Raw genomic sequence first — 25,798 nt, forward strand, 5'->3', positions numbered from 1 at the left:
ACCCTTTAGTGATTCAAAAAGACTCGAGTCAAGTCCTTCCCCCTTTAAAAAGCCCATCATGGAAAAAACATGGCTGCTAGTGTGTGTGTGTGTGTGTGTGTGTGTGTGTGTGTGTGCCAGAGTTTCAGTGTGTCAAAAACATGGTGTGTGTGTGTCAGAGTTTTCTTTGAACACTCCCTTGATGTCCCTGCCTATCTGTAACCAGGGCAGGAGGAGGTGGAAGGGACTGTGAAAGAGCGGGGAGAGAAGCGGCAAGAGGAAGGAGGGTCACACACAGCAGCTGGGAGGCTTAACAGGACAACCCAATCCTTTGCAGCCCTACTCAGAAGTAGTCCCACTGCAGCTGGTCATTCAATGAAAATTCCTCTTCCCTTTCCGTGCATTGCAAAGCATGATCACTATGAATACTCTCCCCTCATCCCTACCTCCTTCCTTTCCCTGGGCTTCTCAAGCCAATCATAAGGCAATTGGCTCCTCCTTCTGCTCTCCCTCAACCAATGAAAATATGAGAATGCCCATCCTTTGTCCAATGATCATCCTTCCTTCCTTCATTGCAAACATTAACCCTTTCCTGCCTCCATGCTGGCTCCTTGAGGTTTTTCACACTGTGAAAACAGTAAGCAAGCATACCCAGGCACAGGCAGATTTAAGTCAGCATGCATGGAGATGAGTGCTGAGTCAGGGGGGCCCTGACTCGAGTGTTTTTCAGAGTCTTCCACGCGCACAACTCACAAATCGCTGAGTCAGTAAAAATCACGCATTTTCGCGAGTCTGAGTCACTGACTTGAGTTCCCAGCCCTGGAAATTTCATTGTAATTTTTGCTGCCCTGTTCTCAACTATAAAAATGGGAATGTTGGGGAAGGACAGAGTTTAGAAGTTCTGAGAAAATCTGGGAGGGATTTTCCTCTGGTTGGTGACTGTTTTTTAATCCTTTATTTATTTTGCCTATCACTTCCTTGGTGTTAGAAGTGGCAGAGTGGCACTCTTCTCAGCTGCCAGCTCCTGCCTGACACCACAAACTTCCACCTGCCACAAGAATGCTTCTTGAATTATGTAGCATCATTCTGATGGAGCTTTCTTGGGGGTGGGGGGTGGAATCTGGTAGCCAGATCATTCAGTTCAGAAGATTTGTAGGCTTGATCTCAAAAATTTGGAGGCTGCACAGATTTGTTATTCCCAAGGTTCAGGACTTTCCTTGTTTTTTGCCCTATTGGCTTGCGTAGTTCCCTTAAACTTTAAAAGTCAACTTTTGGAAGATATTTGCATACTTCTGCCTGAGTTTTGATTAGATCCAAGGCTTGGACACAAAATAGAGCAATATTTTGTGTTCTCATGTAAATGACCGGGCTGCTCAGTAGAAGACTACCCAGCTCCCCACCCCTGCACACACATATTTTAACATAAAACTAAAACATGCAAAAATTCAACTCTAGACCAATACATATTGATTGTGAGAACCTGGGAAGAAGCCAGTGCACATGTTCAAGGCAAAGCAAACCAACATCCAACAGGGAGGCACAGCCACATAAATACACACACACACTCACACAAAACACACACTTTATCCCCCCCCCCCAATACTATTCCAGATCCATGCAGAGCAAAGCTTTAAGACACACCCCCTTCTTTCAGCAGCTCTGGCTGCTCCCCTCCCCCACCACTGTACAGCAACAGATTAGGCTAGCTTGTGCAGGCTCCCTGCTGCTTTTATTTCTATGTATGTGGAGAGATCTGCATCAGCTCTGCCTGCTTCCTCCCAAGAGTTTGCCTAAGCAGGCGTCCTGCCTTTTAAAAATTGGAACGCAACCATGATTGCAACCTGACCTGCTGAAGCAACTCTGCCTCCCCAGTGATTGCTGACACAGGCACCCTGATGACTTTTTGTTCCCCCCCCATTGGAAGCCAGCTGCCCTGCCTTTTTTTTATTGGAAGCCAGCCATGACTTGCGACCTAACCCTCTGCAAGCTGCCTTGTGATATAAAAATGTGAAAAACAACAAACAAAAAATTCTTTCATGGTTTTAGTTTTGCAAAATGGTGTAAAACTGGATGAAATTAAGTTACTATTGATTGATTTTTATTGACATTAATTTAATATTTGTATTTAAAATGAACATATACAGAAAACATCAGGAAAATTTGAACTGTCTGAAACACACAGTATATCTGATTTCATGGCAGATGTTAAGAATAGTGTTAAAGATCGTTAGATGGAAGATTTCAGATTGGGGAATTAATGTAACAGAAAATGTAGTGACAAAAGGGATAAGATTGCAGTGTTCAAAAGAGATACTCGTGATCCAGACAAGCAGTAGTACTTTCAAGTTTTAATTGTTTTCAGTAGGAGAAAGTTAAGAATATGCTATCTTAAAATGCTCTTATTTTTTCTAATTGCAGTTTTTGGAACAGCTTGAAATCTGGATAAGATTTAGGTAAATCAGTAAGACCTTGGAACACTTGGATCCAAGGGTATGATATGTTCGAAGTAAGCATTTTCAACCCCATTGATTTCAATGGGTGACCCAAATACCTGCCATCACAGGAGTTTTAAATGCCTCACTTTGGATTATACCCTCACAATGTGGCAAAGCAAACAACAGTTGGAGGACATGCTCCAAAATTTCTACTGAAATGTTGTTTTGAAATAAATGATAAATAAGACTTTTGACCATGAATAATTTCAGATTACAAGGTTGTGTACATTTATTGTCCATTTGTTTTTGAAATAAAAATCTACCAACATTTGATAGTTTTAGTTGTTTTTATGTTGTCAGTGTTCCCCCCCCCCCACCACCATAACCCTTTAACAAAATGAGATCCATTTGTACATCTGAAATGTTGATTTCAGGGTTATGTACCTGAAGGTATATAAGGTCCAGGACATATACCTGAATGTCCTTTCACAGAGGTGTTATAATGCTAACCTAGAAGGAATGTGGCCATCTAGGGTACATGTGTGTATTTGAGTTCTTTCACATACAATGGGAGCCATTGCAGCCTTAATGTTTGGCTAATGTCCTTTCACCGCATATTATATAAATAATATAAATAACTCGTCCTCAAGACTTCAAACATGCCACGTCAGATGTATGGCAGGAGATTACAAAGTTTGTTAATGCTCAGGTCTTCAATCATCTGGGCAGCTTAGAGGCTGTTAACTAAAATAGAGATCAATGCTTCAATTTTATGGGAGGCCTGTCCCATGTGACCAGATCCAAATCTTTTAGTTTATGGCTTGCTTATACATTCTTGGTGAAAAAACGGTTTACATTTTGGTCCTCGGGAGCTCTCCTAAATCAGCTGCCAGGTTTTTGCAGCTGGTAGTAAAGCGAAATGCTGTCAGCAAGCTGCCCAGAGGTGAACAAATGAGCCGAGAGGTGGGTTAGTGACGGCCTGAACAGGGGCTCAGAACAGCTCCCCTCCATGCAAAAAGCTGCTACTGAGCCCAGCCACAAGAGCTGGGGGGACATAAAGGGGATTGTTGTCTAGCTTACCAGGTAATGCCAGGCCTTCCCACCCCATGCAATCACTCACGCTGCTCAGCCAGTGCTTGACAGGACAGCATGGGGGACTGCAAAGGCAGAGTCGCACTGAAGGGGGCAACCCTGAGCCACGCAGGTGGGCTGCAGGCTTCTTTATCATCCCCATTGCATCTCCTGGGATAAAGACTGTCTCTAAGGTCACTTAGGAGTAAGGCTCAGGTTTTGAAGCTCTTTCATTCTCTCTCATCTCAGTGCAAATTTGAGCATGTTTTGCAACTTGCCTTTCAGTTGGAGGTTTTTGAAATACTTGGTTTTTCTCTTAGGTTTCCAAAAAGCCAAGCGTGTTCACTGTCCTTTTGACACATTTGTAAACCAAACAAAAACAACGAACAATGCAAGTTACATCCCTTGGAATGAGAAAAACATGAGAGTTGACCCCTCCCCCACAAATGGAGAGGAATATACCTTGCCCCAGCCATTTTGCATATATTAATTTATTCAAATGTAAGTAAAATATAACTCATGGTTCAGCAGTAACTTGATCTGCCACGATCAGGCAGCAGAGAGGGTGAAGATAGCTTGATATTCTTGCCCCTCACCTCTCACAGAGTTCCCCACTGCCATCGTGGAAGCTCTTTATGTAACTGCCTCCACTAAAGAAGCTCTCTGCACTTTGGGAAATCTTTTGCTACTGAGCAGAGTGGGATTGGCTATTAGGCTTGGGATAGGAAAACCCCAAAACACTGAAAGCCAAGACAGCTAGGTGGATCATCTTCTCCAGCATTCCATCCACAAGGAAAAAAGACATTTGAAATAAAACGCTCTTAACAATAAGCCCAATCCTAAACCAGACCAGCTATTATTGCAGCGCCTCTTCCGCTGGCACTGTCATAAATCAGTCAGTGCCAGTCGTGAAAGGTGCTCTGGCAGTGAACTAGGTAGCATGTTGCCAAGACAGACTCAGCAGACAGACCAGCTAACAATCCTTGATGCTATGCTGGGGTAAATAGGGTCAGTTGTTCTTCTCCTGCTAATGCATATGAGAATCATGATTTAAAGAAAGAAGCACCACGTCTCTGAGCCTACTTAGAAGAAAGTTAGGCCATCTCTGGAAGCATATTCCCAGATTTATCTGCAAATTCACAGACTCGGGGCCCAATCCTATCTAACTTTCCAGTACCAGTGCAGTTGCAATGCAGCCCTGAGGTAAGGGAACAAATGTTCCCATACCTTAAGGCAGTGGTTTTTAAACTCTCGTGGAGAGTTTGAAACACTGTAAGTGCTTGCAGGGGCAGGGGGAGGCAGCTGCACGATCCCCAGGACTTTCACAGCTCCGCTTTCACTTTCACAGCTGTGGGGAGCCCTGCAGAAGGTCACACTGGGCTCTCTGCACCCTGAGGGGGCTGCAGGAGGCTTGGGTAAGTGCACCCAAGCCCCTGTAGCCCCCTGAGCGGCGCGTGCTGGCTCCTCCCTGCCTCCAAGGATGCCTCCACCCCTTAAGGGGGCAGAGGCCAGGACCCACAGGCTGGGGTGTCGGGACACCCCAGTCTGAAAAGCTCTGCCTTAAGGAGACCTCTGTAACTGCCTCCCCACCACAGGATGCAGTGCACACCCCATTGGCACAGCTGCACCTGCACTGGAAAATTGGATAGGATTGGCTCCTCAGTCACAAAGGTCTACAGATGCACATTCAGCTGTACAAACAATCAGGCTTAAATGAAGAAAATCTCATGTACAGGATTAAAAATATCCATCGGCACTAGACCTATGGACTTTTGAAAAAAACGCAACACTGCATGTGAAAAAGACAAGGGGCCCCACAGTAACTGACTTCACTTTCTAGCAATAAATTAGCAGCTGAACGGACTGTCTTGTAAACCCAGATAATGATGAAGAAGTGCAAGAGGGGGCAAATGCCCCCTCTCTGAAAACCAGCTCTTTCCCCCCTCCACCAGTGCACAGTGCAGAGAATGCTTTCCTTAACAACTTTCATATGCAAGACAGAACCTGTTCTTCAGAACCTCTTTTGCCTTTTTGTCCCCCACTCCACTGCCATTTTTGTTTCTAGTACTTCTTTCCACAAGCTGTGCAGAATTTTAATTGTTGGCACTTGCCAAGATGTTTTCCACCCCCCCCCTTTTTTTGCAATTATCTGTACATTAAGCCAGATTCTGCAATCTTTTAAAACATAACTAAAATTCAAAATAATCGAGACTATTTGCTGTTTGGGGATAAATATTTTTCCCCACCTGAGCGGCTGATGCGTGTGGGAGTTCTTTGGAGTCCAGGAGTGCATCCTGGAGAGAAACAAACTTTTCTGCAGATTTTGTTTGCAGCCTGGAGAGCTCTTGCTTACAGGTTATTGCAAACTCTTAAAAAGAAGGAATGATCGTAAACTCTGGCAGCTTCAATTGGGTAAGTGCTGCTGCTATAATATTTAAAACGCAGCATTTGTGTGGAAAATATAGGAAACACATGTTTTCCCAGATGGCCCCCTTAGCATTTGATTTGCAAAAATCGAGAGCAAGATGTTTACTGGCTCACAGAACGGCCCAATTCTCTCCAGGCTATTGTTGTAAGAGTAGCCTTCAAGCTGCTCAGACTGACAGCCTCCACAGAATCACAGTATCTGATGGTAAAGATGTAGCATTCCATCTCCATGTGCTACTCCAATTAGACTGCTGAACAGATGAGAGATTGTGTGGCTGGGGGGAAGGCGTAGGGAAAGGATGCACATGCCCACTTGGGAAGAATGCACAAGCTCCCCCTCACCTTGTGCACCTTAACTCCTAGCATTGAAGAGGATTGTTCAGAGTACCCAATGGCACATTGGTTTAATACTAGCTTAACCAGAGCTGGCACCAAGGTTGCTGGGGGCCCTGGTACAAAGACCTGCACTTGGCCTCATATTGCATACCCTCATCCACTCCCTGATGGTGTAACGGTGCTACCATTGAAGAACTGAACCTGGATCTCCTTGATCTAAATCCAGGACTCCAGCCACCACACCATGCTCATGACTATCAGGAACACTGACTGATGCCGTTGCCTAAAGCAGCAGGTGGGCAAAGGGATGCCCACCTCCACCTGCTCACTCACCTCCATCACTCCTCTCCCCCTCCCACTCCTTGAATTGGAGAAGGAAGAGGAGGGGAAGCAGCAGTATGGAGGAGAGAAGAGTGGTGGGCTCTAGAGCATCAGAAGCCTGCTAGCCCACCATATCCCTCACCCAGGGAGGAGCAGGGGCTGGAATATCCCCAGGTAAGGAGCGGGTCAACATTTGGCATATTTTCTAAGGCATCAGGAGGTCTTAGGCTGACCCTGACTGCACTGTCCCCTCCTTGTAGTGGACCCCCCTTACTCTATAGTGTAAACCTGAAGCTGAGAGCAGGAGCAAACAAGTTATGCTACACCCAGGTGCTACACCCTACAAAGCACAGTTTCAGCTATCCTGAGGACATTGCCTGGTTTTTAATTTTAATTTTTAAATAAAAATGGACCGAATGAAAGACATAATTAAAAAAAAAAATCAATAAACACATCATTCTCCAAACACAGCAAAGTCAAGGCTAATTTCCACATCACTTTGGTGTGGGTCTGAAGCAAGAAATCCTGAACAACCTGGAGCAATTATCAGTGTGGGAGAATGGTATGGAGGCAAATGTTTACAGTTATGGTTCCAGTCTGAGCTTTGGCCCCACATAGCTGCTACAAGCAAGTAAAAACAATCATTCAACTACTCTACACATGGTAAACATAATGTGTAGTTTAGTTCTGACTTCCTGTGGGGTGGGACCATTTTTCCTCCAGAGCAGTTTGTTATTATCTGGGGTGACTGTCAAGGTGTATGTTTCTCTATGATTGTCAGTTGAAGTACTGGTGAGAAAATTAGTTCATCTCACACTGCAGATCAATGGCTGCGTCCTTTTATTAAGCTAGGGAAATAGGCGAAAGTGATGTTTCCAGCATGTATTTAATTTAAAGACAACAAAATGGCATCTCCTCATTAAAATCAATTGTATGGAGGTCGCCATGTCATTTCCATGCACTGCATACACTATGGAGGTCACAATGTTTTTGACGAGTTCCCCCATTCTTTAGATAGGAAAATAGGCAGAAGCGATGTAACTTGGTGGCAGCCATCTTTTCTAGCTCCAAGCTCACTTAGGGCACAATCCTAACCAGGTCTACTCAGTCCTATTTTGCTCAATGGGGCTTACTTTCAGGGAAGTGTGGTTAGGATTGCAGCCTTAGAGAAGTTCTAGCATGGCTAGCATGCTGGAACCCAAAAAAGTTCTTTTTTTAGCTAGAAGCTAAAACTAAAAGGAATGCAGCCAATTACTAGCTCCTTTAGAAAAACCCCAGACACAACATAATATACAGAAATTGAGGGGGGGAGTATCAAAATACCTCATTCTGGAATCCAAACTCTCCCCAACACCCCACATCTAAGTGAAGAAAAGTGACAATTATCCACCTCACCTTAACAGCAAAGACATTGATGATAAACGTATAATTTAGACTGGGTCTTACTTAGCCCTTGTACACCCTGAAATAATAGTTTCTGGTAGTTCTACTCTCCATGTTTACTTTGCAGAACTGGCTCTTAGGGCTCTGAAATAAACCATCAAATGTAAACAATTAGCAATAATCCAGAGTCCTCTGTATATGGTGATGCCTTGAAATTTATACAGCATTTTCCCAAAGTGCTTAATGCACTTCACATACATTAGAATAGACCACTAATCTTTACAACAATCCTGTGAGGTATATCATTATTATTGCCCCCCTAGTACAATTGGATGGTTTAGGCTGGAAATTATGGCTTAGCTAAAACCCTAAAGCCACCTAATGGACGAGCTAAGATTTAAAGCAAGGGATTCATCTCATAGCTTATGCATTTAACCACAATATATATCGGGGTGACCAAACCTGCTTAAAGTAAGAGCCACATATGACAAACTTCAGATGTTAAAGAGCTAGAGAAGAGTTGTTTGAGAGCTGAAATATTTAAGAAGCATTTAAATTCTTAAATATATTTACTCACCGTAACATTAAACTTATCTTCTAATACAGTGGAGTCTCAGGCTGCAATCCAGTCTACACTTACCTAGGAGTAAGCGCCATTGACTCTAATGGGATATACTTCTGAGTAGACAGGCATAGGCTTGGTCTCTCGGAGCCCAATCCTATCCACGCCTACACAGAAGTAAATTCCATTGTAGTCAATGGGGCTTACTCCCACGAAAAAGTCTGGATAGGATTGGGCTCTCAGTTTACACCTGATAAATAATTATAAATTTTGAAAATTTCTTATTTACCTTTTATATTAATTGTGATACAAAAAGAAACTCAGGCAACCTATTTCCATGAGCCACACATTATACATCAGAGCCAGGTGTATCTCACAAGTTGTGGTTGGGCCACTCCTGATATACTGTATATATTTGAAAACACTCATCTGGCCTCATTAAAGGCACATTATCAAAGACATTGAAGGTACTCATTATCATCAAGATAATACATGGGAAACGTGCTGAACACTAAAAAAATGCAATATAGGTATATTACCCCTTATCCAGACAGTTCGGACTATTCCAAATTCCAGGTATGTTTGTCCAAGACTTTTCTTCTGTAGTGTGAACACTAGAAGGTCTTCTGCTCATTCCCATGTACAGTGAAGGTACAGGTTGTAAGTTCTCTTCTCTGTGGTGTGTATCTGTAGAGATCTATGGAAAAATGAAAGTGGCCAGTTACCCACTTTCTGTTATCTGTTACCCCATACTGTTACCTGTATGGGTAAAAATGAAAAGAGCAAGAGAAAGCGATAGATTAATGCAATTATTCTAAAATCCAGACAAATCTGAAATCCAGACAGCTTCCTGTCCCAAGCAGCACCGACAAGGGATACTCAAAAATAGTAGTAGTAGTAGTAGTAGTAGTAGTAGTAGTAGTAACAGCAGAAGCAGCAGTATTGCATACTGACAGATGTTGGAATTTTCTGACACTTTCCTTTGAGTTTCTTAAAGTATTCAGAATTACTAACAGATCTTTGCACCCTGAGAGGAAGGAAGAAAGAGAGTTGACAAAGTGAAAGAGAACCTATCACCTCTTACAGAGACCAGCACTGGCCTGAGAGGACTACTACTGTATTGTACTTTTAACATGTTGTAAGCCACTTTAGGGTTCTGTTTTGGGAGGCAGACAGACAGGGTGTAAAATTCTTGAATAAATAAATTACCCGAAAATTTCAACATTTACCATGTTTCTTATGTGTGTCATAACACACACACACACAGAGACCACAGAGAGAGAGAGAGAGAGAGAGAGAGAGAGAGAGAGAGAGAGAGAGTTTTCCTGCCTCATTTATGTTTTTCTAAAATTTCACAAATTGGCATCTCAAACTTTTTGTTTCCCACCTTTCAGTACTAGAAAGATAATATTGAGGAACAATCTGGTTCCAGCTTGGACTGTGCAGCGAAACAATCCTTACCAGGAAGATGAATGGCTTGCCAGTTTTCCTAATCCAGCCACTTTGGAAAAATTGTTTGTTCTCATTCTGTTTGAAACAGTTTCAAAGTGGTTCCAGTCTAGACTGCGCCAAGATAAATTACAAACTTAAAGAGTTGATATAAACCACAGAGGAGAGCTGGTCATTTGCATGAATGTAATTACAGTTGTAACAAATATTTGTAGTCATACAGGGATGTGTATTTTCACCCAGAATCCTCACTACCAACAAAACGTGTGAGAGAGAATGCGGACAAGCTGTTTGAGTCAAACCTCAAGTTTTTAGACATAGAAGTTAGTCTTCTGAGAAGGTAGAAAAGTACTGTCCTTTAAGGTGACCCAGGTATAGATATGATAAATTCCTCCCTCCACTAGAATATCACTGGTCACTGAGTCAGACCAGAACAAAGAGACAAACCTGAATGACTGATGGGAGACAGCCTGATCCTATCCTTCCCTTCCCACTGATGCTGCCATGCCAAAAAAAATTGGCACTGCATCCTGTGGGGGAGGGCAGAACAAATTTTGCCCCTTACGTCCCAGTAAGCCCCCTGAATGCCAATGCTTCTCTTTGGACCTTTGCCAGGTCTTTAGCTGACACATGTCCAAGGTGCAAGTCACCCATGCCAGTGGTTCCCACCCTCCCCCATTCCTCCCTCCCCCCACCCAGTTCTGGCCTTCTTGACATTCTACCTGGTTGTTCATTCTCCACTAGTGGGCCAGTAGTGCATAATTTGCACACTGCAGTCAGGCTGTTTGTGACAGCCATAAGGCATGTTCTGCCATCAGAACTCTAATTCCAGAGGCAGACCATGTGAATAGGATTGGACTGTAAGTGATTGTCAGTGTGTGGAAAGAGGCATGATCAGCAGTTATCAGCAGATTTCTGCAAAAATAGTTAAGAAGAAGTTGGTTTATTTATTTATATCTTGCCATGAAGTTATGATTATATTTATTTCTCCAGGAAAAAAATATACCACTAAATACCACTAACATAGAGTGATGTCTACAAGACTGCAGCCTTGGTCACTAAGTGCTGCACAAATATACAGCACACAGAACAAAATCTGTTAAAAAATATCAAAGTCTGTACAAAATAATCAAAATATGTAAAAAAAATCAAATGCGTTTGCTTTTGTCCTCAGAGTGGCAAGGTTTTCAGCTATCTTGTTCTTATTAATGTATGAAACACACTCTCCAAACCCTAGTGCCTTCAATGGGTTTCCTACTTGTCGTAGTCTCTGTGAGTGCCATTCTATCAGACTAGCGATACATCCCCATGCATTTCTAAACCATATACATTTAGGCCTGCAGACTTTGAAGTTTCCAATGGGGACAGTTGTTTTTGTTTGTGGTGTGGCTTATCACACCAGTGCCCCCTCCTTGTCTCCACAAGGGCTGCCTTCTCAACCAAACCTCGTCGTTCTGTCCTAGCAGGCCCTGCTGCCAGGGACTGCAGCACTGCCAGAGAACACTGATAAGGATGATGGATGAGGAGGAGGCTGGCTCCACTATGGCCCAATGGCTTCCTGGGAGCTCGAGACAGTCTCGCTGTTCCAAAGCCCACTGGAATGCTTGTTTAGAAGCTGGTCAGCAGCAAAAGGAAGGGAGAGGAGGAGGGGTCGAAAGATGCATCTATTCACCTCTACAGACGAAACCCAGATGGATCCTCAGCCCAACTCTGATTGCAGATTTCAGCACCCTTCTATCGAAATGATTTGCTCACATGTTGACAAGGTTCCCTTTCAGCATGGCAGCTCAGCCTCTGGTCAACTGTCCTGCCTAAATGTTTCTTTGCAACTTCTCATGATTTGGCTGTGTTTTGTTTTTCAAATTAGAGCATGGTGCAATTCAACACTGCTTTTTATCTGACATAATTTCTGTCTGATCAAAATCTCTGCAGGCTGACAAGGAAAGGAAAGAATTCCAGTTTTAAAAAAATCTACTTTGGATATTTATAGAAAGCAAAAAATGATTACACCTGGGGGCATGAGGCAATCAGGCCTCCTAATGGAGGAAAAGCACAAAAATAGAGATACTCTGGGCCATTTAAGTCATGCCGAGTACAGTGAAAGAGAGATTTAAACACATGTTCATAGGAAACACAAAATATGGCACAAAATGTCCCGAATAAATCACCTTCAGGCAGCTTACAGAAAAGGTGGTGTAAAAATCAGGGGCATGCGGTGCGAGGGTGGCAGGTGAAGCAGAACTGCCCCATCATAATCCATGGAAAAGCACTGCAGCCACCCCACTTATGCCACTTACACCTGAGGAGAGCCACCTGGGGAGGCTCTCCTTGCACCCAAAAAAGAGGGAGTGAGGACAGTCCCCTCAGGAGTAAGCAGACCCTGCAGCTGCAAGCTTTTCCACGGACAACAATGTGGTGGTTCTGCCTCACCTGCCATCCCTGCACCGCTCATCCCTGGTAAAAATGAAAATATCAGTGATGGAACAAATGAATAATATTTTATTCATTTGATTTTATCTGTATTAATACAGAACAACCCACTGGATCAGGGATGTACACTTCTGTTTCAACCTTAGTTAAATCCAATTTTATACTTTCAACCCTAATCATAATAAACTGCATGATGAAGACCAGTCAATCATTCAGTAGCATTCTGTCAATTATTTCATTTATTATGATTTTTTTTTTTTTTTTGCCACCAACAGGATGCTATTTTCTTCTGTTTCAGACACTGAAATGTCTTGGACCATCTCTGCACATGACAATATGGGGATGGATCATCCTGCTTGCAGAAATTGTACCCTTTTGACATTCATCTTCACATTCCCTCCTGACTTTACTATTTTGCGTTTCATTAAGCACAGGCAAATCAGAAAAAACAAAGTAAAAATTCAAATAATCCTAATTATTTAAAAATCCTAACGTGAATAAAAGCCTCAACACTATTTCCACAAAGAGGAAACAAAGGTAGTTTGTAATTTCAAGTAATAAAAAAGCTATTTGCTAGGTAAGTACATTTCTCATGATTTACTCCCTATTGTCTTTGATGCACATGATCTGTGGTAGGATAGGGGGGTGGATGATTAAACCACTGGACTTAAACTACAGCTGTTTTATTTGGAATCTCTGGAAATCTTTAAATGCCCCTCGAGCTGGACCTGCCTCTTGTAGTGGAATGAGTAAGAGCTATGACTTTCATCAGCTGCTGCCTGTGACATGCTGGCAAAGTCTAAGCTCCTGACAGGTAAGAGGTGTGTTGCGTGAAGTGATGACGTGTTGGCCCTGCTCTAGCTATCATTCTCTCTGATAGCTGGAGAGAGTGCAAGGCTATGTGTGGAGAGACTCACAGGAGCAGGAAGACTCTTAGCTTGTCATGTACTGGAATCAGAGGAGCTTAATGGGCTGGCAAGCAGCTTAAAACCCGGAGTTTCAAGCTACACAGAGGTATCCACACACATGAGCTCGCTTTCCTAAAATTGTACCCATATGTGCTGGCTGCCATTGAGTACCATCAGGCACCACACTCAGGTCAGGTGTAGCTGTATCCTAGTGACTCTGTCCTCCATTACACTCTGGGTTGCTCATTCCAGTCCCTTTCCTGCTTGAGTATGCTAAGGCAGCGTATCTCAAATGTTTTTAAACTTGCTCCCTTAGGTCACAGCTAGATGAGATGGTGACCCATCACTGGGTCTCCTTAAAGTTTTTGAACATGGCTGCATCTTGCACCCCTCCTCTGATTCTTATCAGGCCCCTAGCTCTTAGAAAGCTCTTCTTTTTGTGGTGTTTTCCCACTTAAATTCTCCCTTTCCCCATTATTTGTACAAGACATGGGCACTAGCTGAAGACTCCTGTTAAAGAAAAAATTCAATATACTTGAATATACTTTTTCAATATATTGAAAAAACATTTCAATATACTTGAAATATCCAATATATAATTGAATATAATATTCAATATACTTCAGTATTTTCAGAAGATATGTACATTTTGAACATAAATTTTGTTCAACTGTGTTTTTTTTAATTAAACTTTGCTAATTAAAAAAAACGCAGAAAGCAAAGTATTTCATTCTGTAAGTGTACATTATAAAACTTATTTTTAAAAAATTGGAACGGTTGTAGTGGGTACCCATCTGGCAGTATTTATTTTGTGTTGCCTGGATACAATGAAGGAATTAACAGCCCAAACTTATCGTGTTTACCACCTGCACTCTTGCCTTACCACCGGCTCTGGCTGTCATGAAAAGTGCCACTCCAGTACCAGTGGTAAGGCCGCAGCACCCACACTGAAGCCAGTGCCAATTGGCGATGGGCCTCAACCCTGAGAAGACGCACGAGGCAGTCATGTCCAGTCAGTGAGTATCAGCGCAAATCAGCTGCAAGGCTTTTCGGGGGGGGGGGGTAATGGGGGAAAGAGAGGGGAGGGTGGAACTAGGAGGAGGAAGGGTGGGCTGGAGGGACAATCAGGCCCGGGAGGGGGTTGGAGATGGAGGCAGAGGCTGCTGCCAAATTCTAAACCCCTTCCTGAGCCGAAGAGACCAACATTGGTCTCCTCAGTTCTGCGCCCACTCAATAGCAGGTGCAGATGGAGTAGACCCATTAGGGTCTAGGCTCAAAATAGGGTAAGGGAACTTTCCCCAAGGAGACCTCGGGCAGCTTTCCTGGCCCCACAGAATACGTTGGCGGCCATTTCAGCATCGCTGCTCCTCCAAGCCCTGGGGAAGCTTCAGATTGGGCCCCAAGAACCTCCTTGCATGTTTAGGGTTCAAAGACAGCATTCCTGCCCTTGTTGCTTCTGACAGCAGCAGTCACCTTCCCATTTGATGCCTGATTGGGTTATGCTGGTGGGGGTTTCCCCTGCCCTTTTTCTTCTTTTGTTGTTTTTATTGAACTATGCTTGTTTTAATTTCAAGTTGTCAAGCCATCTTCAGGATTTTTTTAATGGAAAGTGCAGAACATAGATATATTTCAATTAAGATCCATAGATTAGCACCTGGCAGGGCTGTCTAAAATGCACCCAAAGTAGTTAGTTGCAGATGCTCTCTTCCAGGGAATGACCTTTCTTAGTGGGCCTGCAGTCATTGACCTGCAGTGAGACTGTGTTCCTCTACTCGTTTACTCCCGCTTTTTCTACTGCCGTTGAGGAGAACGACCAGCAAAATCCTTGACACTGTGGTAACTTCAGCAAAAGTAACAGACAATGAAAAAAGCAGGTAAGGATATGCAGAAGTATTGGGTCTGTGGGATGACACAGGGAAGTCAGTGCTTATCAAGGCACCTATAATCAATATCTGATGTGTTCCCTGCACTGACATCTCACAATCACACCTGGTTCACAAAGTATGTCGTGTTTTGTTAAAAATGCAGAGATTTGAAGAGCAAACTGACTATACCAGGGGTGTCAAACATAAGGCCCGGGGGCCGAATGCGGCCCGCGGAAGCTTTTTATCCGACCCTCAGGCTCTCAGCTTCTGAGCAGTGTTGAGGTGTTACTGCTATAAGGACAGCCCACATGAAAATTGGGCTCTCCCATAACTTGAAATATGATCAAGATTTGTGTATTTGTTCTTCTGTCATTTGCAGCTAATGTGTTCCTAAGTGAAAATGTGTTTATTTGGTTATGACCTGATTAATGACATCATTTCCTGCCTAATGACATCACTTCCGGCCCTCAGCAGGCACCATGAATACTGTTCAGCCCTTGGTATGAAATGAGTTTGGACACCCCGGGACTATACTATGAAAAGTAGGAAAGAAAGCATGACAACTGTGAATTGAACTTGCTGTGACCTGGGTCTGACCTTTGCCTCCTTTTTTTCTGGTTCATGAAAATACACCTACCTGTGCATCTCTAGGGACAGCTCAACTGCACAAGACTGGACAGAACATTCCCTGCTGATTGGACAGAACTGTGGGTCTGGTAGGAGAAATTGTGGTAGGAGAAAGTTCTGGTAGGAGAAATTGACTGGATTAAGTTTGGGGTAAGCAATGTGAACCAACATTGCATCCAGAAGAAACGTCTAGAATAAAAATGTTTTCTTAAGGACTGAGGATGAGACCCAGAAGATTTGTTTTCTGATTGCCACATCTTGATAGGACAGTTTGATAATTTCTGTCTATGACAGGTTGTAGAATTTTTCAGTAAGATTCAGAGAAAAGATATTCAGTGCAATAGTTTTGCCATAATTGGATGATGCTCCTCCAGAATCCAAAGTTTCTATTTTGAACACATTAAAACATAATTGAGGTAGACCAGGGGTGCTCAATAGGTGGATCGCGATCTACCGGTAGATCGCGAGGCAAAATGAGTAGATCACGGAGTGCCGACCCCCCCCTTCAGGTGCCTCTGGGAGGAAACGCCGGGAGTAAGGCCCATTGTACTCAATGGGGCTTACTCCCAGGTAAGTGTGGCTAGGATTGCAACCTCACAGCCTAATCCTAGGCATGTCTACTCAGGAGTAAGTCCTGTTATACTCAGTGGGGCTCAAGGTACACCAACATACATTGTACACATAAATGTTATATGTTATGATGGCGCGAACATTGTAAAAAAAACTCTGGTAGATCTCCGGGCCTTGCTGGGTTTCAAAGTAGCTCTCGAGCCAAAAAAGTGTGAACACCCCTGAGGTAGACCATACCTGAGTCCTCAGAGCCCAATCCTATAGGGTGTCAGCACTGGCGCTGTAGCTGTGGCACATATTCACCACCTGGAGAGGAAGCGGTACTAACAGGGTGGCTTGTGCTGCCCCATTGAAGCTGCTGCTGGAGACTCGGCTGGTGGCGAGAAGATGAGCGCCAGGCAGCACAGGGAAATGGGGAGGGTGAAGGGAGCATGAGAGAGGCATTCTTGGGTGGGAGGAGGGCAGAGAGAGGGTCAAACAGGGGCGGGACCAGACTGGGAGGAGGATGGGACTATTGGAGACCTCTTCTGCCAGATCCTATCACCTATGTTAGTCTTGGAAGCCCAACACAGGGCTTCTCAAGTCTGTGCCAGCTATGTAGCTGGCATAGACTCGAGAAGCTCTGTTGTGAAATCTAGGGCTTTACTCAGGGTAAATGGACGAATGTCCCCTTCTCTCAAGGAGACCTCTGGCAGCTTCCCTACCCCTGCAAAATACAGTGGCAGCCATTTCAGTGCCACTGTACTGTGCAGTGTCAAGGAGCTTAGGATTGGGCTGCCTGTAAATTTATTTGGCAGACTACAACTGGGCAGCTACTGCTTTCTGAAAGCACCCTAATCACATCGTTCATGGCCCAGTTCTATGGGCCTTTTATAACTGCCTGCATCCTGATACATTGTTGTAAGCCTATATCCAGAACTGGTGCAAGCATTGCTCTGCTGCTAGGCTATTTGGAACCTCCACACAACTGCTGCCATAGACCCTGGGCTGCATCAATCCTGGTAAGTTGGCAGAGGGGGCATGTTGCGGAACGAAGGTTTGGGATGGAGAGGGGGAAGAAGTGGTGGATCCCAGCAGCAGTTACTTGCACCAGGATCATATCCTCTTTTTGTCCCATCCCCTTCTTCTCCTCAGACTTATGCCAGCCACATAGCTAGCATAGGTACAAGCATTGCCATAGGCGGCCAGGAGGCCTACAAAGACGTAAGTAAAAAAAGGTGTTTTACTTCCTCCTGTTGGCCTTCTGTTTCCCCCCTACATTGGATACAACGCATGCTCTGGCAATGTGACTGCACTGTTGCCAATTGTGGGGGAATAGGAATTAGGTGCTGTTGATCCTGTTTGTTTATGATAGTTGTGAAGTTGTCATCTTCTGCTCTCAGTTTCTCTCTTTTCTGGTCAGTCATTCTTTTTTGGCCAGTATCCATAGCCAAAGAGTTGAATTTCTCTTACCCTAGCTTTACTCTTTGTTTCCAAAGATATGAAGCCAGGCCTGTAGCCTTCAGTCCTGGAAGGCTTAGTAAGCTACTGTGGAAGAAGGGAACCCAGAGTTTATAGATTGTTTTAGCAACAATTGCCCATTTCCCTGAAAGCTCAGTAACTTTTCTTGGCAAGCACAAACATATAACAAATATCCATTGGAGACAGTGGAGTCTCCCCACGCAGTGGGTGGGGCAACACCCCAGGTGGTGGGCATGGTGATGTACTATCATTCCGCCCCCACTGGTTTTCCGGTTGTACCTTTTGATAGAACAAATATAGAACACATTCTGCATGAAATTACGCATTGATTGATATATAACATGATTTTAGTGATTTGGGTCACTAGTGGTGTCACACACACACCCCCCCCCAGAGTGTCAACTTACTAACACCTTATTGCAGCAGTCCTCAAACTTTTAGCACTGGGACCCACTTTTTAGAATGACAGTCTGTCCAAGACCCACCAGAAGTGATGTCATGGTGGAAGTGACATCATCAGGCAAATTAAAATAAATAAATATAAATAACTAAAGTAAAACAAATTAAATAAGCAGAAGCCAGCCCTGTTCCACCAAGTGAATTTCCTCTGTAGCCTGCCTGCAATAACACACTCCCTCCAAAACCAGTAAGGTTTTTAGCCCTACCCAGTGCCCAGTTCAATTTAAGAACTTCTGTTTAAACCAGATCACTGTCAGGATCCACCTGGTTTTGCAAGTCTCAAAAAGGTTCACCTTATCAGCTGAAGCCTCTGTTTTGATCCTTTTTAATGGGGGGAGGGAGGCTGCTTTCTGGAGCATTTGTTGAGCTCCTGTTCCATCAGATCAGGACCATTCTGGTGGCTTCACATTCCCCTTTGCCTGGCCTGACCACCAGCCAAGGCATGTTTGCTTACTCATGAGTAAACTCGACCATGAGGCTTAGTTTAGCTTTCCGTAGGGCGCAATACATTCATTTGCTTGGAGGGAGGGTCTTACTTCTCAGGTGTTTTTGGGGGCTGCATTCATTGGATCAGGACCATTCCAGTGTTGTTGGATTCTTCTCAGCCTGCCCTTTCCAATGGACTAAGGCAAGTTTGCCTACTCATGAGTAAACGCGCAATACGGCTCACTTTCATTTTCCATAGAGATCCATGCATTTTTTGTTCTCCAGTTTTTTGGCCATAACTTTTGATAGAAAGGAGATATTTCACTCTGGTTTTTTGCATTGCATTCCACTCGAAGGTCCGCATCCAACGGTATATAATATGATGGGGTTACTCCTAACCACCGCAATTTTAGCGTGTCACCCCCCCACTGCAGGTCACCCCCTGTGCGCGTCACCCGGTGCGGCCAGCACCCCCCGCACCCCCTAGCTACGCCACTGATTGGAGAGCTTCATTCAGACAATGACAAACTTGGATGGGTTTCTACGGCATTATAAATGTTTCTTTTTTAAAAATAGGAAATTTATGCTTGTAATAAAAATAAAAATTTTGGCTCTCAGGGACAGGATGCAAGGGGAATTTTAAAGCATGTTACAAGCAATCATCTTGGCAATTCTTCTGGTCTTACAACAATTTGTGAATTTAAATGGTGTTTTAAATATGTGGCTTTGCTTCAAATATAATTAAATAAAGATGTATACGATGTATTGAAGGCCGACTGTTCCCATTTCCCTCCCTTCTCAGCAAAAAAGTCTTCCTAATATGGGAGAAATGTTAGCAACATTAAATTTCAGGAAACAATTCTTAAGCATATATGATGCATATGGCACTTGTGAACCTTGAAGCTCTCCAGTTTTTCCATGAGGTTATATCATTGTTTCTCATTTTGTGCTAGCAATTATGTGCTTTCATCTGGATCAATGAACTGTTATTGCTTCACCTTCAATCGTTCAGTTTCACATTCATATCCCAATCCTGTAGTGTTAACCTTTGAGTGAGAAAGGTTTTCCAGTTCAGATGTAGTAAGAGGTAAGCAAAAGGCAGCTGTGCTCAGTAAGATAAAGGGAATCCATCAAACAATACAGTCATGCAATGAACAATAGTTTGGGGTCAGTTAGCAATATCACTTCTGTGGTTCCATCCCTGTGGATGGTGTTACCATGAGTAGAACACTATTTTTCAAGGACAGCAACCATGTGGGTGGCAGAGTAGAATCACCTGGTGATAATCCAGAATGCCCTTGCCTTAAATCTATACCATGGAATGTGAGTCAACTCAAGACAGCAATTTACCAAAAAGTCCCTCTGTCCATAGAATGCAGTTGCCCTGGAGCAGGGGTGGGCAAACATTTTGGCAGGAGGGCCACATCATCTCTCTGACACTGTGTTGGGAGCTGGGAAATAAAGAATGAATTTACACTTCAAATTTGAATACATTTACCTAAATGAATACAATAGAGATGAAACGTATATGAATGAATGAATTTTACTGAGTTTATTTATAAAACACATATATGCAGGCATGTAAAGCCACATGAAAACTATGAACTGTTTGCCACACGCCTCTTGCACAGTGAAAACATACAGACCAAGCCAGAAACACATGGAGAAATATGTTGTTCAGAGGCAAGGGGTGGGGGGTTAAAATAATGCCCAGGGAAAAGCAAAACACATGGAGAACATAAAAGGCCTTGCTCTAACTTGGCCGTAACTCACTTCTGGTGGTCATGACCAGCAGTTGCGGGCCAGTGGGGGCTCTAACAGTCTCTGATGGGCCAGAGTCTCATTGGAGACTGGGGGCTCCCTGTGTGCCAGATTAGGGGACACCGGGGGCTGCAAATTGCCCCCGGGCTGGGGTTTGCCCATTCCCTGCTGTGAAAAAACAAACTAATGCAGAGTGACTGCAGTTGTGTGGAGTTATAAGTTAACCAGATTGACTGGAGAGAACATCTAATATGTTGTCATTCACAAAAAGTCTTTGAATATACAATAGGAAGGTCACATTTATCACACACAAACTCCCCTGTAATGTTCCCAACAATGTTTTGGAAATAGGTCTTTCTTCCAGAGAAAAGACATTGCTCTGTCTTTTTAAAATCCCTTGTTTCTTTCTTTTCTCTTTTTGAGCTGTTAGCTCTCCTACTTAAGCTTGTTTTTAAAAAGAAGAGGGCAAGGGAGGTGCAAACAGGTAATCCCTTCATAGTACTACTATACAGTGGACCCCCCAGGACACCGCACAGATACTGAATTCTGCAGATAGTGAAATCCATGGGAGAGGGTGGTTGCCAGCAAATCAGAAATGCCTTTCAGAAGCCTCTGGGAAGCCTTTTGAGGCGTGGGGAGGCACATGCGACCTCCCCATGCCACAGAAGACCTCCCAGATCCAATTGGAAGGCACTTCTAGTTGTGTCTGGGAGCTCCTCTGAGGACCTCTAACGCAGGCTGAGGATCCACATTGAGTAAAATTTGTGGATGCAGAGCCCACGGACCAGGAGGGCCCACTTATTGTATTGCAGCAAGGTTGCCTCCTGTCTCCCTGCCCCATCCATTGCATCCACTTCCTTCCATAAATGGAAGTCTTGCCCTAATGAGGAGAATAAAAAGGAACATAAACTGTGGCAAAAGAAATGTAAGAAGGTGATATGGGAGGCCAAGAGAGACTATGAGGAACGCATGGCCAGCAACATTAGGGGAATAATAAAAGCTTCTTCAAATATGTTAGAAGCAGGAAACCTGCCAGAGAAGCGGTTGGCCCTCTGGATGGTGAGGGAGGGAAAGGGGAGATAAAAGGAGACTTAGAGATGGCAGAGAAATTAAATGAGTTCTTTGCATCTGTCTTCACGGCAGAAGACCTCGGGCAGATACCGCTGCCCGAACGGCCCCTCCTAACTGAGGAGTTAAGTCAGATAGAGGTTAAAAGAGAAGATGTTTCAGACCTCATTGATAAATTAAAGATCAATAAGTCACTGGGCCTGATGGCATCCACCCAAGGGTTATTAAGGAATTGAAGAATGAAGTTGCAGATCTCTTGACTAAGATATGCAACTTGTCCCTCAAAATGGCCATGGTGCCAGAAGATTGGAGGATAGCAAATGTCACGCCTATTTTTAAAAAGGGAAAGAGGGGGGACCCGGGAAACTATAAGCCGGTCAGCCTAACATCCATACCGGGTAAGATGGTGGAATGCCTCATCAAAGATAGGATCTCAAAACACATAGACGAACAGGCCTTGCTGAGGGAGAGTCAGCATGGCTTCTGTAAGGGTAAGTCTTGCCTCACGAACCTTATAGAATTCTTTGAAAAGGTCAACAGGCATGTGGATGCGGGAGAACCTGTGGACATTATATATCTGGACTTTCAGAAGGCGTTTGACACGGTCCCTCACCAAAGGCTACTGAAAAAACTCCACAGTCAGGGAATTAGAGGACAGGTCCTCTCATGGATTGAGAACTGATTGGAGGCCAGGAAGCAGAGAGTGGGTGTCAATGGGCAATTTTCACAATGGAGAGAGGTGAAAAGCGGTGTGCCCCAAGGATCTGTCCTGGGACCGGTGCTTTTCAACCTCTTCATAAATGACCTGGAGACAGGGTTGAGCAGTGAAGTGGCTAAGTTTGCAGACGACACCAAACTTTTCTGAGTGGTAAAGACCAGAAGTGATTGTGAGGAGCTCCAGAAGGATCTCTCCAGACTGACAGAATGGGCAGCAAAATGGCAGATGCGCTTCAATGTCAGTAAGTGTAAAGTCATGCACATTGGGACAAAAAATCAAAACTTTAGATATAGGCTGATGGGTTCTGAGCTGTCTGTGACAGATCAGGAGAAAGATCTTGGGGTGGTGGTGGGCAGGTCGATGAAAGTGTCGACCCAATGTGCGGCAGCAGTGAAGAAGGCCAATTCTATGCTTGGGATCATTAGGAAGGGTATTGAGAACAAAACGGCTAGTATTATAATGCCGTTGTACAAATCTATGGTAAGGCCACACCTGGAGTATTGTGTCCAGTTCTGGTCGCCGCATCTCAAAAAAGACATAGTGGAAATGGAAAAGGTGCAAAAGAGAGCGACTAAAATGATTACGGGGCTGGGGCACCTTCCTTATGAGGAAAGGCTACGGCGTTTGGGCCTCTTCAGCCTAGAAAAGAGACGCTTGAGGGGGGACATGATTGAGACATACAAAATTATGCAGGGGATGGACAGAGTGGATAGGGAGATGCTCTTTACACTCTCACATAATACCAGAACCAGGGGACATCCACTAAAATTGAGTGTTGGGCGGGTTAGGACAGACAAAAGAAAATATTTCTTTACTCAGCGTGTGGTTGGTCTGTGGAACTCCTTGCCACAGGATGTGGTGCTGGCGTCTAGCCTAGACGCCTTTAAAAGGGGATTGGACGAGTTTCTGGAGGAAAAATCCATTATGGGGTACAAGCCATGATGTGTATGCGCAACCTCCTGATTTTAGGAATGGGTTAAGTCAGAATGCCAGATGTAGGGGAGGGCACCAGGATGAGGTCTCTTGTTATCTGGTGTGATCCCTGGGGCATTTGGTGGGCCGCTGTGAGATACAGGAAGCTGGACTAGATGGGCCTATGGCCTGATCCAGTGGGGCTGTTCTTATGTTCTTATGTTCTTATGAAAGGGGAAGATATTGTACTATTGGAGCACGTTAAAGAATGTATGTATGTAGCTGCCTTGGGCATTTGCTCTGGCAGAGGAAAGATGTGGACAAATCTTTTAAATAAATAAATACATAAATAACATATGCAAGTGTTCCATGCTTGATTTTTGTGGGGTTTTTTTCCCCAGTAAATAGATGCTAGATCAAGGTTCCTATGAATTAGGTGTTTTGATCATAACTTTTGATAGAACAGATATATTTTGCTCTGGTTTATTTCATTGTATTCTGATGTAAATCACACATTGAATGATATATAACATGATGGTATGACCCTAATTTTAGCAATTTTGATCACTAGTGGTGTCACCCCCCAAGAGTAGTATCCATGGCCGCCCACCAACAGCCCCCCCTCTATCTATCTATCTATCTATCTATCTATCTATCTATCTATCTATCTATCTATCATAAACAGATAATTTACTGGAACGCTATAGCCTTTTCACTGTGCAGATAAAGTGAGATTGTCACATTGCACTACAATTTCATGACAAATTATTAGGTGTTTTATTCAAGGATGTGCTTACTGGGGCAATAGTTAGGACTGGTAAAATCCTTACTTTCTCTAGTTTGGAAATAAATGTTTAAGGGCCAAATCCTATCCAATTTTCCAGCGCCGGTGCAGCTGTGCCAATGGGGCATGCGCTGCATCCTTTGGTGGGGAGGCAATCATGAAGGCCTCCTCCAGATAAGGAAACATTTGTTTCCTTTCCTCAGGGTTGCATTGCTACTGCACTGGCACTGGAAAGTTGGATAGGATTGGGCCCTCAGTCATTGTGTGGGCAGAACACAAAAGGGACTATACAAAGTGCCTTTCTTGGTGGTGAAAGAGCCTACTGTTCTACCCATAAATCCAGCCTGAGTGAGTTCTGTTTATTCTGTTTACTACAATTACCTAACCCATGAGCCTGTGTATAAATCATGGTGAGCCATGATTTATGAGCAAACATATAACCCCAGAGAGTGTGCAGAATGTCCCCACATAGAAAGCTTTTACATTGTCCTCTGGGGAAGAAGAGATAAGAGCAAAAACCATAAGTATCTCTCTGTCCTATTACTGCTTCTTAATGGCCCAGCAGAGCCAAGCATGCCCCAGTGGGCAGAGGAACCCCCAGCTTGATTTTAAAAAAATTGTAACAAATTACTCCCCAAACTGAAGATGGTCTTTTGCACATACAACTCCATTGTGATCTTTGTTGACAATTGATGGGTTCATGGAAGGTTAAACATCTGTCCATGCTGCTCATCAGCCTTTCTCTAAAAATACCCCTGCTCCCACTCCTGTATTTGCATTTTGTCAATAAATGTGAGTTTGGGAACATACCTTTCACAAGGTAGCTTATAGTTCCACCCGTATGACATATAGCCTCCCCTTTGTTATGTATCTCAGGCAGCGCAATCCTAACTTGCGCTGGAACAAGCAGGCCAGGAGGCCTGCACTGTATCTTGCACAAGGTTGGGATTGACTGTGGCTTAGCCGGAGGCAAGAGCAGAATGGATCAGCCCAGAGCTGCGCAGTGCAGCCCAGGAATGGGGCTAGGATCCGGCATAACAGCCGGGTTCTGGCCCCGCCTCCTGTGCCCCACCAGTCCCCAGTAATGCCCTCTCCCTACCCTTCCCTGCCCTGGAACGTCCCCCTCCTGTCTCCTCCCTGCACTCCCCATGCCACCCCCAACTCCTGCGCTGACCAAGCTTGGCTGGCATGAACTCACCTGTTGTTACTACTGCAAATGCTGGATCTGGCCTCCACTGGCTAGTGCACCTCCATGCACTGGTGCAGCTTACTCCCTTGGAGGCACAAACATGCTTTATGGCACATTTGTGACCCTCCCATGGCTGGCACAAGGGATTGCACCCCAAAATGCAGCGTTTTCATCTCCATAGTTTCCAATAATGCATGCATTTTGTCAACAATTTTTAGCAGCAAAGGCAGTTTCCATGATCTGGCAATGATGATTTGGGGGGGAGGAGAGCAGTGTTAGAATGTTTATGAAAGAGACCCTACCCCCTGACAGTATGAAGTGTTTAAAACAGCAGAAATAAAGTGCAATGTTTATTTATCTACTCAGAAGTAGGTTTATCTACTCAGATGTAGGCTTACTCCCAGGTAAGTGTGTATTGAAGTGTGGCACAAGCCTATGCATATCTTCTCAAAAGTAAGTCCCATTATGTGCAATCTACTCCCAGAAAAGTGTATATTGGATTGCAATCTTAGGGTCAAACAGGACACTGAATCCAGCCATTTCACAAACTATTTATAGTACAGGTTAGCCATACTTATCCCTGGATTTGGGACCAGTGGATTTGAAGTAATGAGGATCAGGAGAGCCTTCCTGTACCTCCTGGATGCGACTGGTCTC

At 44.1% G+C, this 25,798-nt stretch overlaps 1 protein-coding gene across 1 annotated transcript in view; it reads left to right on the top strand.

The window, feature by feature from the left end:
• Positions 1-12,788, top strand: part of SAP30L (SAP30 like) — a 129,411-nt gene extending 116,623 nt beyond the window's left edge. Inside the window, exon 5 of the mRNA XM_066617082.1 lies at positions 12,692-12,788. Coding sequence (XP_066473179.1) covers positions 12,692-12,698 — 7 coding nt within the window. The 3' untranslated portion in view covers positions 12,699-12,788. The remainder of the gene's footprint in view (positions 1-12,691) is intronic.
• Positions 12,789-25,798: the final 13,010 nt, after the last annotated feature.

This window comes from Tiliqua scincoides, chromosome 2 (assembly GCF_035046505.1).
Source record: "Tiliqua scincoides isolate rTilSci1 chromosome 2, rTilSci1.hap2, whole genome shotgun sequence".
NCBI lineage: Eukaryota > Metazoa > Chordata > Lepidosauria > Squamata > Scincidae > Tiliqua > Tiliqua scincoides.